The sequence below is a fragment of the Oncorhynchus keta genome, unplaced genomic scaffold, assembly GCF_023373465.1.
Source record: "Oncorhynchus keta strain PuntledgeMale-10-30-2019 unplaced genomic scaffold, Oket_V2 Un_contig_1863_pilon_pilon, whole genome shotgun sequence".
NCBI classification, from domain to species: domain Eukaryota; kingdom Metazoa; phylum Chordata; class Actinopteri; order Salmoniformes; family Salmonidae; genus Oncorhynchus; species Oncorhynchus keta.
Genome location: NW_026281022.1, coordinates 442501 through 458363, shown reverse-complemented (window position 1 = coordinate 458363; position 15863 = coordinate 442501). Strand labels below are relative to the sequence as shown.

At 44.9% G+C, this 15863-nt stretch overlaps 2 protein-coding genes across 2 annotated transcripts in view; both read left to right on the top strand.

The window, feature by feature from the left end:
- Positions 1 to 1298: 1298 nt before the first annotated feature.
- LOC118381968 (F-box only protein 36-like) lies at positions 1299 to 4694 on the top strand. The gene is made up of 4 exons (XM_052504030.1): positions 1299 to 1373; positions 2319 to 2427; positions 2753 to 2925; positions 3095 to 4694. Exons 1-4 carry the CDS (start codon positions 1299 to 1301, stop codon positions 3284 to 3286), a joined length of 549 nt encoding a protein of 182 aa, XP_052359990.1. The 3' UTR covers positions 3287 to 4694.
- A 3848-nt stretch (positions 4695 to 8542) lies between these two features.
- Positions 8543 to 15863, top strand: part of LOC118363155 (fibroblast growth factor 14-like) — a 73930-nt gene continuing 66609 nt past the window's right edge. The window contains exon 1 of the mRNA XM_052504020.1: positions 8543 to 9521. Coding sequence (XP_052359980.1) covers positions 9017 to 9521 — 505 coding nt within the window. The 5' untranslated portion in view covers positions 8543 to 9016. The remainder of the gene's footprint in view (positions 9522 to 15863) is intronic.

Sequence of the window (15863 nt, the reverse complement as noted above, 5' to 3'; positions counted from 1 at the left end):
AGTACCGACACCTACAGGTACAGTACAGACACCTACAGGTACAGTACAGACACCTAAATGTACCTAAGTACAGACACCTACAAGAACAGTATAGACACCTACAGGAACAGTACCAACACCTACAGGTACAGTACAGACACCTACAGGGACAGTACCAACAACTACAGGGACCTACAGGTACAGTACAGACACCTACAGGTGCAGTACAGACACCTACATGTACAGTACAGACACCTACAGGAACAGTACCGACACCTACAGGTACAGTACAGACACCTACAGGGACAGTACCGACAACTACAGGGACCTACAGGTACAGTACAGACACCTACAGGTGCAGTACAGACACCTACATGTACAGTACCGACACCTACAGGTACAGTACCGACACCTACAGGTACCGTACAGACACCTACAGATACAGTACAGACACCTACAGGTACAGTACAGACACCTACAGGTACAGTACAGACACCTACAGGTACCGTACAGACACCTACAGATACAGTACAGACACCTACAGGTACAGTACAGACACCTACAGGTACAGTAGAGACACCTACAAGAACAGTATAGACACCTACAGGAACAGTACCGACACCTACAGGTACAGTACCGACACCTACAGGTACAGTACCGACACCTACAGGTACCGTACAGACACCTACAGATACAGTACAGACACCTACAGGTACAGTACCGACACCTACAGGTACCGTACAGACACCTACAGATACAGTACAGACACCTACAGGTACAGTACAGACACCTACAGGTACAGTAGAGACACCTACAAGAACAGTATAGACACCTACAGGAACAGTACCGACACCTACAGGTACAGTACAGACACCTACAGGTACAGTACAGACACCTACAGGAACAGTACCTACACCTACAGGTACAGTACAGACACCTACAGGTACAGTACAGACACCTAAATGTATAGTACAGACACCTACAAGAACAGTATAGACACCTACAGATACAGTACAGACACCTACAGGTACAGTACAGACACCTACAGGTACAGTAGAGACACCTACAAGAACAGTATAGACACCTACAGGAACAGTACCGACACCTACAGGAACAGTACAGACACCTACAGGTACAGTACAGACACCTACAGGTACAGTACAGACACCTACAGGTACAGTACCAACACCTACAGGTACAGTACAGACACCTACAGGGACAGTACAGACACCTAAATGTATAGTACAGACACCTACAAGAACAGTATAGACACCTACAGATACAGTACAGACACCTACAGGTACAGTACAGACACCTAAATGTATAGTACAGACACCTACAAGAACAGTATAGACACCTACAGGGACAGTACCGACAACTACAGGGACCTACAGGTACAGTACAGACACCTACAGGTACAGTACAGACACCTATAGGTACAGTACAGACACCTACAGGTACAGTACAGACACCTACAGGAACAGTACAGACACCTACAGGTACAGTACAGACACCTACAGGTACAGTACAGACACCTACAGGGACAGTACCGACAACTACAGGGACCTACAGGTACAGTACAGACACCTACAGGTGCAGTACAGACACCTACATGTACAGTACCGACACCTACAGGTACAGTACCGACACCTACAGGTACCGTACAGACACCTACAGGAACAGTATAGACAACTACAGGAACAATAGCAACACCTACAGGTGTAGTCCAGGCACCTACAGGAACAATACCGACACCTACAGGTGTAGTACAGACACCTACAGGTACAGTACAGACACCTACAGGTGTAGTACAGACACCTACAGGAACAATACCGACACCTACAGGTACAGTACAGACACCTACAGGTACAGTACAGACACCTACAGGTGTAGTACAGACACCTACAGGTGTAGTACAGACACCTACAGGTACAGTACAGACACCTACAGGTGTAGTACAGACACCTACAGGAACAGGAACAGTACAAACACCTAGCTTAGTCTATTGCACTGACTTCTGGATGTATTTTAGGTGCAGCATTTCAAAGCTGTTTCATAAACTATGTCAGATGAGGGGAGGGAGGGAATACAACCCTGGAAATATCATCAGCTTTAGGGCTCTGCTACAGATGTGGATCAGTCTCCGGGCTAGACACATGGTAGAGTTTTAATGAAATATAAAAATGATAAAGAACAAAACTTCCCATTTAAATGCCACAGTAATGGGGAATAGTCATTTACACAGTCAAGTGAATAGAGTGTGTTTTGTAACTAACTGGCTACATTTGTACGCTATTAGGCTATTAACTTGTAATCATGTAGACCTGGTTTGGTCGTAGGTAGTTTTCAAGGTGTGGAGAGTGTCCTGTCCTCTACGACACGAGAAACCACAACCTGCAGAAAACAAGAAATCACACACAGACTTCCTACAGGATAGCCACGCACAAGGTAGTGTGTGTGTGTGCGTGCGTGAGAGATAAAGTGCTATTTTAGGTCACACAAATGCATACCCTCCATAAATAATTATTTTATATAAAACCGAACTATCAATCTGTCACCCGATGGGCAAGTCTAGACATGGAAGGAGAGAGCCTACTCCCACAATATCCTTTTAATTGTCCATAGCAAGAATACACACATTCAAACGCTTGTATTGTCCAATTCCAAGGATCATATGATTTATTTAGAATATATGCCAATAAACTTACTATTTCAAATAACATTTTATTGAATGAGAATGTGTGTGTGTGTGGGGGGGGGGGTTCCTTCACAGGTCACATAGGGCGAGTGTTTGGTCCACACACTCTGGACTATGTGGTGAACCTGTGCTGGCATCGCTATGACTACCTGGTCCGGCTCCCTGATTGGCTGCTCCTGAACATCCTGTCCTTCCTGGAGTGGGCGGATATTAAGGATATCTCCCAGACCTGCAAGAGGCTCCAACAGGTGGGCTAACCATGATTACATCATTGTAATGATTTATAGTAATACTTTGAGTAGTACTTTTTTCAGACTGAAAAATGCTCAACATTTATGAGCTCTCCCCCTCCCTCTGCTGCTCCTCTCCTTTCTCCCTCTCTCCCCCTCCCATCCCCCTCTTTCTCCTTCTCCCTAGCTATGCTGCAGTGAGGGGTTTTGGGCGCAGGGGACAGCTGGGACCAGGTACGGGCAGAGTGAGGTCACTATGGAGGGTGTGAGCCCTACTCTACAGCGCCGTCTGGTGGTGTTTCACAGAAGACAGGTGCTCTCCCGTCTGGCCCAGCAGCAGCAGCACAGCAAGAGGAAGAACAGTGTCTGGCACCTGTGAAGGAGTTAGCCTGGTCACGCAGCGCTCTCGTTTCGTTTTACTTCAACAGAATGTCAGCTATCGCACGATCAGGCAGATTTCACCAGAATACATGTGAGAGGGACAGAGGAGCAAAGTCTGTCTGTCTGTCTGTCTGTGTGTGTGTCTCTCAAACACTTTCAATATATTTTATTATCATCTATTACATTTCCATGACCTGGAAAATAGTTATGTTAGGCACATATGGCAGAGTTAGTTTACATATGTAGTGTAGCTGCCTGTCAGTGTTTTGAATGGCCAGCAGGTGGTGATATTAAGCAGAAATCAGAGCGCCTCATACATTTGATTCACTAATAGGTGTAGCCTGCTGTAGAACATGTGTGCTCAACTAGGGGAAGAGGTATTGCTGGTTATAATGATACATCGCTAATGTTGTTTGTGTTTTTGGTCTAAAATTATAGAATAAAGAACATACGGCACAATCACCTATACATTGTGTCTGTGATGAATCAAACATATAGACAGTAGTTCAGCAATAGAAGGACCATCTTGTATTCTCCAATGTACTGCAGACAGTCTGGAAGTCCTAATCCAATGCATGTGATTGAATATACTGGTCGCACATCTGAGTGCTCTAGTCTTCTCTACCCACCAGAGGTTAAAGACTATAGGACTGTAGAGGCTTTCTGCTTGGGCTTTATCATGTTAGAGACCCCCCTCTGATGTGTAGACTCAGCTGTAATAAAATTACATTCTCTGAGTGATGCAACACACACACACACACACACACACACACACACACACACACACACACACACACACACACACACACACACACACACACACACACACACACACACACACACACACACACACACACACACACACACACACACACACACACACACACACACCACCACCACCACCACAGTTCTCTTGGGGCATATTGACGGACCACAATGATTGTATAGAGTAAAGCAATCACCGCAGTTATCCAAGTTGAGTTTAGTTGTTCTGTTGCCATGGGGATGTGCTCATCTTTGAATTGTTTTTGGAATGTAATATGTATTATTTTCAAAGACTTGCAAATAAGTAAAAAGTGTTGTCTGAGAGAAGAGAGAGAAATAAAGAGAGAGAGGGAGGTAGAGAGATAATGACCAAGGAAATGGGGGGGTTCATATACTAGTGCACTCTGTACGGAGAAGTGTGCCATTTAGGAAGCAGACAGTATCTGAAAGGACCAGTACCAGCCTGGTCTATCATTGAGAGCTATTTAATAGTGGCTGACAGGGAACCATATGATAGTCCCAGGAGTGGCCTGCCCATTCAGTACTGTGACATAGATCAGTGAATGAGGAGCTCTCTCTCTCTCACATACTCCAACTGTTCTCTCGCTCTGGTAGAGGGTCGCTGAAATCCATTCTGAAAACTGAAGTAGATGAGGGTGGAAATTGCATTGTGAAAAACAAGCCTTCTCTCTCTGGCAAGGAGAGTCGAAGGAAAAATGATTTTGGAATGGAATGCAGAAAGTAGCACGGATTTTACAGCCTGGGTGTAACCTATGAAATATCAAAAATAAATAATAATAAAATATATATACAGACACACCTACTCATTCAAGGGTTTTTCTTTATTTTTACTATTTTCTACATGGTAGAATAATAATGAGACATCAAAACTATGAAATAAAACATATGGAATCATGTAGTAACCAAACAAGTGTTAAACAAATCAAAATATATTTTACATTTGAAATTCCTCAAAGTAGCCACCCTTTGCCCTGATGACAGCTTTGCACACTCTTGGCATTCTCTCAACCAGCTTCATGAGGTAGTCACGTGGAATGCATTTCAATTAACAGGTGTGCCTTGTTAAAAGTTAATTTGTGGAATTTCTTTCCTTCTTAATGCGTTTGAGACAATCAGTTGTGTTGTGTGACAAGGTAGGGGTGGTATACAGAGGATAACCCTGTTTGGTAAAATACCAAGTCCATGAAATGGCAAGAACAGGTCAAATAAGCAAAGAGAAATGACAGACCATCATTACTTTAAAATATGAAGGTCAGTCAATCTGGAAAATCTCAAGTACTTTGAAAGTTTCTTCAAGCGCAGTTGCAAAAACCATCAAGCGTTGTAATGAAACTGTCTCTCATGAGGACCGCCACAGGAAAGGAAGACCCAGAGTTTCCTCTGCTGCATAGGATAAGTTCATTAGAGTTACCAGCCTCAGGAATTGCAGCTCAAATAAATGCTTCACAGAGTTCAAGCAACAGACACATCTCAACATCAACTGCTCAGAATAGACCACGTGAATCAGGCCTTCATGGTTGAATTGCTGCAAAGAAATCACTACTAAAGGACACCAATAAGAAAAAGAGACTTACTTGGTCCAAGAAACACGAGCACTTGACATTAGACCGGTGGAAATCTGTTCTTTGTTCTGATGAGTCCAAATTTGCGATTTTTGGTTGCAACCACGGTGTCTTTGTGAGACTCAGAGTAGGTGAACGGATGATCTCTGCATGTGTGGTTCCCACCGTGAAGCATGGAGGAGGAGGTGTGATGGTGTGGGGGTGCTTTGCTGGTGACACTGTCTGTGTAAGGGCTATTTGACCAAGAAGGACAGTGACGGAGTGCTGCATCAGATGACCTGGTCTCCACAATTACCTGACCTCAACCCAATTGAGATGGTTTGGGATGAGTTGGACCGCAGAGGGAAGGAAAAGCAGCCAACAAGTCAACATGTATATTGTATATTCAAAAAATATATATTCAAAAAATTATTCAAAAAATATACATTGCCTTCTGAAAGTATTCAGACCTCTTGACTTTTTCCACATTTTGTTACGTTACAGCCTTATTCTAAAATGTATTAAATCTTTGTTTTTTTATTAATCTACACACAATACCCCAAAATGAAAAAGCAAAATCTGGTTTCTATTAGTTTTTGCAAAAAAAAATATATTTTTTAACTATACAGAAATATCACATTTACATAAGTATTCAGACCCTTTACTCAGTATTTTGTTGAAGCACCTTTGGCAGAAATTACAGCCTCAAATATTCTTGGGTATGACGCTACAAGCTTGGCTCACCTGTATTTGGGGAGTTTCTCCCATTCTCCTATGCAGATCCTCTCAAGCTCTGTCAGGTGGGATGGGGAGTGTTGCTGCACAGCTATTTTCAGGTCTCTCCAGACATGGGTTCAAGTCTGGGCTCTGGCTGGGCCACTCAAGGACATTCAGAGACTTGTCTTGAAGACACACCTATGTTGTCTTGGCTGTGTGCTTGGGGTCGCTGTCCTGTTGGAAGGTAAACCCTTGCTCCAGTCTGAGGTCCTGAGCACTCTGGAGCAGGTTTTCATCAAGGATCTCGCTGTACATTGCTCCGTTCATCTTACCCCCGATCGTGACTAGTCTCCCAGTCCCTGTACCTGAAAAATACCCCCACAGCATGGTGCCAGGTTTCCTCCGCACGTGAAACTTGAGATTCAGGCCAAATAATTTAGTCTTGGTTTCATCAGACCAGAGAATCTTGTTTCTCATGGTCTGAGAGTCTTTAGGTGCCTTTTGGCAAACTCCAAGCGGGCTGTCATGTGCCTTTTACTGAGGAGTGGCATCTGTCTGGCCACTCTACCAAAAAGGCCTGATTGATGGAGTGTTGTAGAGATGGTTGTCCTTCTGGAAGGTACTCCCATCTCCACAGAGGAACTCTGGAGCTCTGTCAGAGTGACCATCAGGTTCTTGGTCATCTCCCTGACCAAGGCCCTTCTCCCTCGATTGCTCAGTTTGGCCTTGGTGGTTTCAAACTTCTTCCATTTAAAAATGAGGAGACCACTGTGTTCTTGAAGTCCTTCAATGCTGAAGACATTTTTGGTACCCTTCCCCAGATCTGTGCCTCGACACAATCCTGTCTCGGAGCTCTACGGACAATTCCTTTGACCTCATGGCTTGTTTTTTTCTCTGACATACACTGTCAACTGTGGGACCTTATATAGGCAGGTGTGTGCCTTTCCAAATCATGTCCAATCAATTGAATTTAACGCGGTGGACTACAATCAAGTTGTAGAAACATCTCAAGGATGATCAATGGAGGTATTGTGTGTAGATGTTGTATTTTTTATTAATCCATTTTAGAATAAGGCTGTAACATAACAAAATGTGGGAAAAGTCAAAGGGGGTGAATACTTTCCCAGGGCACTGTATATTATAACCATATATTTAGAAACACATTTTAAGAAAATGGAAAAGAATTTTGACTGTGGTGGTTCAATACACACCACAGCCGACCTCCTATGCAATATTTTACATCTTCTCACCTGCTGCAATGTTCTGAGCTGTTTATGTGTTGTGTAATAGTGCTAAGCGCTGGCCTTGAACACTGAGAAGTGACTGAACAACGTTGTTCAAATAAAGCGGTAGTGCCTTGCATGAATAGAGTTATCACCCGCTCTATCGCTATTATTTAACCTTTCTTGGAGGTTCAAGGCTGGGCAATATGGCTCTCTTTGTCGAAAGTTAGAATCTAAACTAATTATATATGGCAGAACATGTAGGGAAAATGGGAGAATGCGTCACCACTGATATGATGCCGGTCCTGGCGCTGTCCTTTCAGCACCGGATGTCGAGCTGGTGCTATGCGGGTGGAGCAGGTCAGATCCACGGAGAGCGGTTATAGCCAACAAAATGCTGCTCAATGCTGCAGCGCTGCACTTCAATGTATCTGCTGGAATACACACACACACACACACACACACACACACACACACACACACACACACACACACACACACACACACACACACACACACACACACACACACACACACACACACACACACACACACACACACACACACACACACACACACACACACACACACACACACACACACACACACACACACACACGACGAATTCTAGCTAGAGAGCACTTTATCAATAAACTACAGGATAATTGTTGCTCTATTATTTTACATATGGCTCTACAACGCACTGGACGTTTCACCCACCTGCGTGAGCTTCAGCCTATGTTCTCCCCCCAATGGAGAACTCCAATCACGGTTTGGAAGTGACTGGAAAAGACGGGAGAGAGCGAGCCGACCGGTGAAGTGGCGATATCTCGAGTCACTTTTACCAAATCTGGGGGAGCGTCTCGTTCGTAGGTGATGATGTGGAAACCACGTGTCTACGTAATGGAAAGCGGATATCTTGGCTTGAACCCCCCCCCCTCCTCCTCCTCCTCCTCCTTCTCCTCCTCGCGCCCGCCTCTCTCCAGCGCAGGGGTACGGGACCACGCACACACATCCCTACCGGATGCGTTATACTTTTGGGAGAAGGGAGGGCCATAGTCAGCTTATTTTCATCAACAAGGTGAGAAAGAGAGGAAAAGAAGAGGGGGAAAGAGAAAACAGAAACTACCCGGATAGGAGAGCAGCAGCAGTGCACTGGGACTCTATCAGAGAAGCATGGATTATTCATTTTAAAAAGCCTCGGCTTTATTAAATATTCAACACGTTTTTTTTAAAGACGCAGGAACGAAGGGATTGATTCCTGGTGGGATTTACAGTAAAAGCGAGTAGCCTTCACCAACGTGACGACGCGACTTGATTTGGATTCGGGGCTCCAGCGTTTGGCTATGCGTTGTTGGTTAGAAAGCTCCGCTGCAGTGTTCGCATAGGGATGGTACCCCTACGGGTTCACTAACAGACCGATCCCATATCCACCCTCACCCCGGGAACGTACGAACTAATATGCAATGGTTTTTTGTCCAGAAATCCCTCGCGTTTCGCCGACTACACGCTAGCTCCGCATGTCTGTCTGCCGCACCGCTCCCCCTGTGCGGCAGATGCGATCTAAAGAGTCTATTTGGGCTTCTGACGCGCCGGCCAGGCGGCAGCAGCAGTACCCGCAACAGCGATACCGTTAAGGAGCAGGAGCAAGTGGAGGTAACTGCAGCATTCGCCTTCATTCTGAGGTATAACGAAGCGTTTCTTCAGCTAAGCGCCAACGCGAAGGACCCGGGGATTCATCTGTTCTGTTCTATGGTCCAGCTGGTTGGGCCGAGTCGCAGAGCTAAGCCCAACGGGACCTGGCTGTTATGCAAGCGGGGGGAGCGAGTCCCCATGAGGGTGTCTAGGCTGCTGGAGCGCTCCTCGACCAAATCGATGAGGTTTCTTTGGAACATTTACAGCAAAGGATCGCATATGCTGCAGTGTCTTTGTGGCAAGAGTCTCAAGAAAACCAAGAACCCAACTGGTGAGTGAGAGACTGAGAGAGTGACCCCCCTGTGTGTGTGTGTGTGTGTGTGTGTGTGTGTGTGTGTGTGTGTGTGTGTGTGTGTGTGTGTGTGTGTGTGTGTGTGTGTGTGTGTGTGTGTGTGTGTGTGTGTGTGTGTGTGTGTGTGTGTGTGTGTGTGTGTGTGTGTGTGTATTTCTCCCCGTTACTGCACTGTTAGGCGCAAGCTTGTGGTTGCTGGTGTGTTGTAGCTGCAATCGCAATTGTGCACCAAGTGAGCGCAGGGGGAGAGGAGGGGGTGAATAACTTATTTGCGCAGACCCCACTGCTGCTGTTGGTGTGTGTGTGTGTGTGTGTGTGTGTGTGTGTGTGTGTGTGTGTGTGTGTGTGCGTGCGTGCGTGTGTGTGTGTGTGTGTGTGTGTGTGTGTGTGTGTGTGTGTGTGTGTGTGTGTGTGTGTGCGTTGAGCGCGCGCGTGCCAGAAGCGCAGCAGGCAAAAAGCCAACACACAGAAACAAATCCCTCAAACGCAACGACACAGCAACACATAGATTTCAGCTCTAGCGGAACTTTTTACGGGTGATTGTAGGGCCTGTTATGCTAATTCTATTTAGCTGCAGACTATATCGAGGCTGCGTCTTTTCGCTGTGCTGTGGCTGCCGCTGTTCTCACTCGGGTTTGTTCGGGTTTGTATCACTGCAGTAATGCTCACTTCTGCAACACTTCCACGGGCTCAGCTCAGTACTGGCCCAGTCAAACACTCTGCGGCCCTAAACCTAAACGCAATGTTTCCCCTTTACGTCGATATTAGGAATTCACCAAGGCTGCATACGAATTTGAGATCAAGGCTGTTGATGCAGCTCACCTAGATACGTTGCCATGACTGTACATACACGCTGAGATATACACAGCATTTTTTTTATTTTGATCTATAAATAACATCATCAGATATTCCAACACAAAGGCCTATAGCATCTCATGCAAAGCAATGCGACATATGCTGCACCAACAATGGAACATTTAGGCCAACTTTGAATTACACAAGGCCTACCACGTCTTTTCTCACTTCCCCAAATAGGTTATTTTTCTAGTAGGCCTACACTGAAAACAAATAAGGTTCTTAAATAGTTCTTCCCCAGCTCTTAAAGGGACAGTTCGAGATTTGGCAGTGAAGCACTTTATCTACTTCCCCAGAGTCAGATTAACTCGTGGAGGCCATTTTTATGTCTGTGCTGCAGTGTGAAGGAAGTTGCTAACTAGCAATAGCGAAATTTGTTATTCTAGCTTTTCTCATAGACTTCCAGTTATTGCACTAAAGCTAGTTAGCGTTGGCTCATGAAACTGCCTCTAACTTCCTTCATACTGGATGCATATACATCCAAATTGTATCCACGAGTTCATTTGACTCTGTTCAAATCAAATCAAATCAAATTTATTTATATAGCCCTTCGTACATCAGCTGATATCTCAAAGTGCTGTACAGAAACCCAGCCTAAAACCCCAAACAGCAAACAATGCAGGTGTAAAAGCACGGTGGCTAGGAAAAACTCCCTAGAAAGGCCAAAACCTAGGAAGAAACCTAGAGAGGAACCGGGCTATGTGGGGTGGCCAGTCCTCTTCTGGCTGTGCCGGGTAGAGATTATAACAGAACATGACCAAGATGTTCAAATGTTCATAAATGACCAGCATGGTCGAATAATAATAAGGCAGAACAGTTGAAACTGGAGCAGCAGCACAGTCAGGTGGACTGGGGACAGCAAGGAGCCTTCATGTCAGGTAGTCCTGGGGCACGGTCCTAGGGCTCAGGTCAGTTGAAACTGGAGCAGGAGCATGGCCAGGTGGACTGGGGACAGCAAGGAGTCCTCATGTCAGGTAGTCCTGGGACATGGTCCTAGGGCTCAGGTCCTCCGAGAGAGAGAAAGAAAGAGAGAAGGAGAGAATTAGAGAACGCACACTTAGATTCACACAGGACACCGAATAGGACAGGAGAAGTACTCCAGATATAACAAACTGACCCTAGCCCCCCGACACATAAACTACTGCAGCATAAATACTGGAGGCTGAGACAGGAGGGGTCAGGAGACACTGTGGCCCCATCCGAGGACACCCCGGACAGGGCCAAACAGGAAGGATATAACCTGTTGAAAGAGATAAAGGGATTCATTGCCAAAATCATGAACTATGCCTTTAAGGTTCCTTGGAGAACTCTTGACTGATAAATAGCCTTTGAGTTAAGTGGGGTTTCTTGATGTGGCATCTACAGTTCTTCAGAATTCTAAAAGGTTCTTGAAATGTACGGAAGCCTCCAGATGTGTCCCTTTCATAGCACACAGCAAATTGGCTAGTGCTTATTTTTCAGTGTAACATTTCTAGTGTTGATTCGGGAGTTAAATTAACACTGGAAGAGTTACATTAACACTGGAAGAGTTACATTAACACTGGAAGAGTTAAATTAACACGGGAAGAGTTGAAAAATAATCACATTGTTTGTGTTAATAACCAGTGTTGTAACAAAACAAAATTCTCTATTGCTGGTAGATTTTTGTTTCAATATGTGGACCCCAGGAAAAGTAGCTGTTGCTTTAGCACTAGCTCATTGGGATCCTTATAAAATACTAAATATCTATATTTTTTGCATGTACATTGATTGATTATTTAATCTTATGCTACTCAAATATAAATAGCATACATTTTTATAAACTAATTTAATTTGTTATTTGGACTGAAATGGCTGTTCCAGTTTAGATGCTTAAGGTAGTCTGACATATTAGTCTTCCCGACCCGAGCAGTCATTCTGAATGCACGTTGTGGGTGAATAAACATTGCAAATGTTGGATATCCCCACTTTTAATGGATTCCAATAAGAATGACATTTGCTGGTGCAAAACAGCATAAAATGACTTGCAGGTCTGACGTGACGTGTAAACCTTGAGTTTCAGGACACTGTATTAGGGTAAAACCAGGCCCTCAAAAAAAGCATTATGTCATATGTATTGTATTGTTTAAAATAATAACATTTTAAAGATAACATATTCACTTAGTATCTCTACTTGGTGAAGGCCACAGGATTGAAAATGAATGAATGCAACAACCCTTTCTCTGTCACTAACAAGTCATGGGTGGTAACACTACAATTCGCTCGAAGGCACACTGGGAAATCCACCACTGAATTCACAGGCGGCTGGTGGCAACTTCATTTGGGAGGACGGGCTTATTGTAATGGCTTGAATGGAATTAATGGAATGCTAACAAACACATCACACATATTGTTCCATGTGTTTGATACCATTCCATTCACTCCATTTCAGGCATTATTACGAACCGTACTGTACAGAACCTATTAGAGATCTATAAAAAACCATGCATACACCTTTATTTTTAATAGGTCGACACAATTGTAGCCCTCCACAAGTCTGACTCATCCTTGGGAGCAATATCCAAATGCCTGAAGGTACCACGTTCATCTGTACAAACAATAGTACACAAGTATAAACACCATGGGACCATGCAGCCGTCATACCGCTCAGGAAGGAGACGCGTTCTGTCTCCTAGAGATGAAAGTACTTTTGTGTGAAAAGTGCAAATCAATCCCAGAAAAACAGCAAAGGACCCTGTGAAGATGCTGGAGGGAACAGGTACAAAAGTATCTATCTCCACAGTAAAACGAGTCCTATATCGACATAATCTGAAAGGCCGCTCAGCAAGGAAGAAGCCACTGCTCCAAAACCGCCATAAAAAAACAGACTACGGTTTGCAACTGCACATGGGGACAAAGATCGTACTTTTTGGAGAAATGTCCTCTGCTCTGATGAAACTGTTTGGCTATAATGACCATCGTTATGTTTGGAGGAAAAAAAGGGGATGCTTGCAAGCCGAAGAACACCATCCAAACAGTGAAGCACGGGGGTGGCAACATCATGTTGTGGGGGTGCTTTGCTGCAGGAGGGACTGTTGCACTTCACAAAATAGATGGCATCATGAGGCAGGAAAATGATGAAGAGAGATAGAGAGAGGGAAAAAGACTGTGTCAGCTTGTCTTCTACAGGCTTCTGACCCAGACTCCCAGCAGATGGTTATATGTTCCCAGCCTGCTCTGGCTTATAGCTGCCTGGCTGCTTGGTAGAGGGCCTAGCACTTGTTTTCTAAATACACCCGGCCTCAATAGCTTGTACTTGTTGTTTTGTTTGTCTCTGTATGTGAAATATCTCTTGGCAGCCGCTGTCCATGGTGCTGACCAGGGCCATTAAAAAACTGGGAGTGTTGAATGGACAGCTCCAAATGAAGTACCTTAAACCAGGGGTAGTCAGCCTTTCTCCTGGGGAGCCCCTGCTACAGGTTATTTCCCCCACTTCTGCAGGTGTTTGTGTGTTTTGTGCAGGTGTTTGTGCATTTTAAATACCGAGAGAGAGAGACACTTCACACAGGAACAACAGATCAATAGACACCCCACCCAGACCAGCGAGACACCCTCCCAGATCTGCAGGACCCCCCTGGACCTACACATAGAGGACCCATGCCACGAGGAATTACATCCAGACCACAGTACACCCAGACACATCCACACCCCCAGCCCAACGAAACAACACCCCCCACGTCAACCATGCCCACACCCCATTTAGGCCCCCTCAGTTCAGACCTATGCCACTCCTGCCCACCCCATGCACCCCACCCCCGCAAAGAGGGCCTCAACATGGAAGCCACACATACACCCAGGTAGTGAGCGGGCAAACAGTCCCAACCCCCACTCTCACACTCGCCCAAGCCAATGGCATGTACCAGATGCTCAGCAGGCTCTGCTCACACTTACTGGCCTGAGGCCAAACCACGACCAACAACATTGGACACTCTATGGAACAAAAAGCCTTCACTATATTATCCTGGAATATCCAAGGCCTGAGGTCATCTGCCTTTGGCCTAAAGAGCAGAAACCCGGACTTCACCAAAGAAATCGGAAATACAGACATTGTTATCCTGCAAGAACCCTGGTAAAGAGGAGACGGACCCACTGGTTGCCCTCTAGGTTACAGAGAGCTGGTAGTCCCATCCACCAAACTACCAGGTGTGAAACAGGGAAGGGACTCAGGGGGTATGCTAATTTGGTATAGAGCAGACCTAACTCACTCCATTAAATTAATCAAAACAGGAACATCATACATTTGGCTAGAAATTCAAAAGGAAATTATCCTAACAGAGAAAAATGTCCTCCTGTGTGCTACCTATATCCCCCCACTAGAATCCCCATATTTTAATGAAGACAGCTTCTCCATCCTGGAGGGGGAAATCAATCATTTCCAGGCCCAGAGACATGTACTAGTCTGTGGCGACCTAAATGCCAGAACCGGACAAGAACCTGACACCCTCAGCACACAGGGGGAGAAACACCTGCCTGGAGGTGACAGCATTCCCTCCCCCATATGCCCCCCTAGGCACAACTATGACAACATAACCAACAAAAACGGTCACACCTCCTGCAGCTCTGTCGCACGCTGGGTATGTACATAGTCAACGGTAGGCTTCGAGGAGACTCCTATGGTAGGTACACCTACAGGTCATCTCTTGGCAGTAGTACTGTAGACTACTTTATCACTGACCTCAACCCAGAGTCTCTCAGAGCGTTCACAGTCAGCCCACTGACACCCCTATCAGACCACAGCAAAATCACAGTCTACTTAAACAGAGCAATACTCAATCATGAGGCATCAAAGCCAAAGGAACTGAGTAACATGAAGAAATGCTATAGATGGAAGGAATGCAGTTTGGAAACCTACCAAAAAACAATTAGGCAACAACAAATTCAATCCCTTTTAGACAATTTCCTGGGTAAAACGTTCCACTGTAATAGTGAAGGTGTAAACTTGGCAGTAGAAAATCTTAACAGTATATTTGACCTCTCAGCTTCCCTATCAAATCTAAAAATCTCAAATAGAAAACCGAAGAAAATTAACAATAATGACAAATGGTTTGATGAAGAATGGAAAAATCTAAGAAAGAAATTGAGAAACCTGTCCAACCAAAAACATAGAGAGCCGGAAAACCTGAGTCTACGCCTTCACTATGGTGAATCACTAAAACAATACAGAAATACACTACGGAAAAAGAAGGAACAGCATGTCAGAAATCAGCTCAATGCAATTGAAGAATCCATAGACTCTAACCACTTCTGGGAAAATTGGAAAACACTAAAGAAACAACAACACGAAGAATTATCTATCCAAAATGGAGATGTATGGGTAAACCACTTCTCCAATCTTTTTGGCTCTATAACAAAGAATAAAGAGCAAAAACGTATACATGATCAAATACAGATCTTAGAATAAACTATTCAAGACTACCAGAACCCACTGGATTCTCCAATTACATTGAA

Excerpts from the sequence above, each read along its gene's own strand:
- LOC118381968 (XM_052504030.1), top strand. The coding sequence starts at position 1,299 with ATGTATAGTACAGACACCTACAAGAACAGTATAGACACCTACAGGGAC. Across the intron at positions 1,374-2,318 it reads ACAACTACAGGGACCTACAG|GTAGTTTTCAAGGTGTGGAG; the intron begins GTACAGTACAGA and ends GTTTGGTCGTAG. Across the intron at positions 2,428-2,752 it reads ACAGGATAGCCACGCACAAG|GTCACATAGGGCGAGTGTTT; the intron begins GTAGTGTGTGTG and ends GTTCCTTCACAG.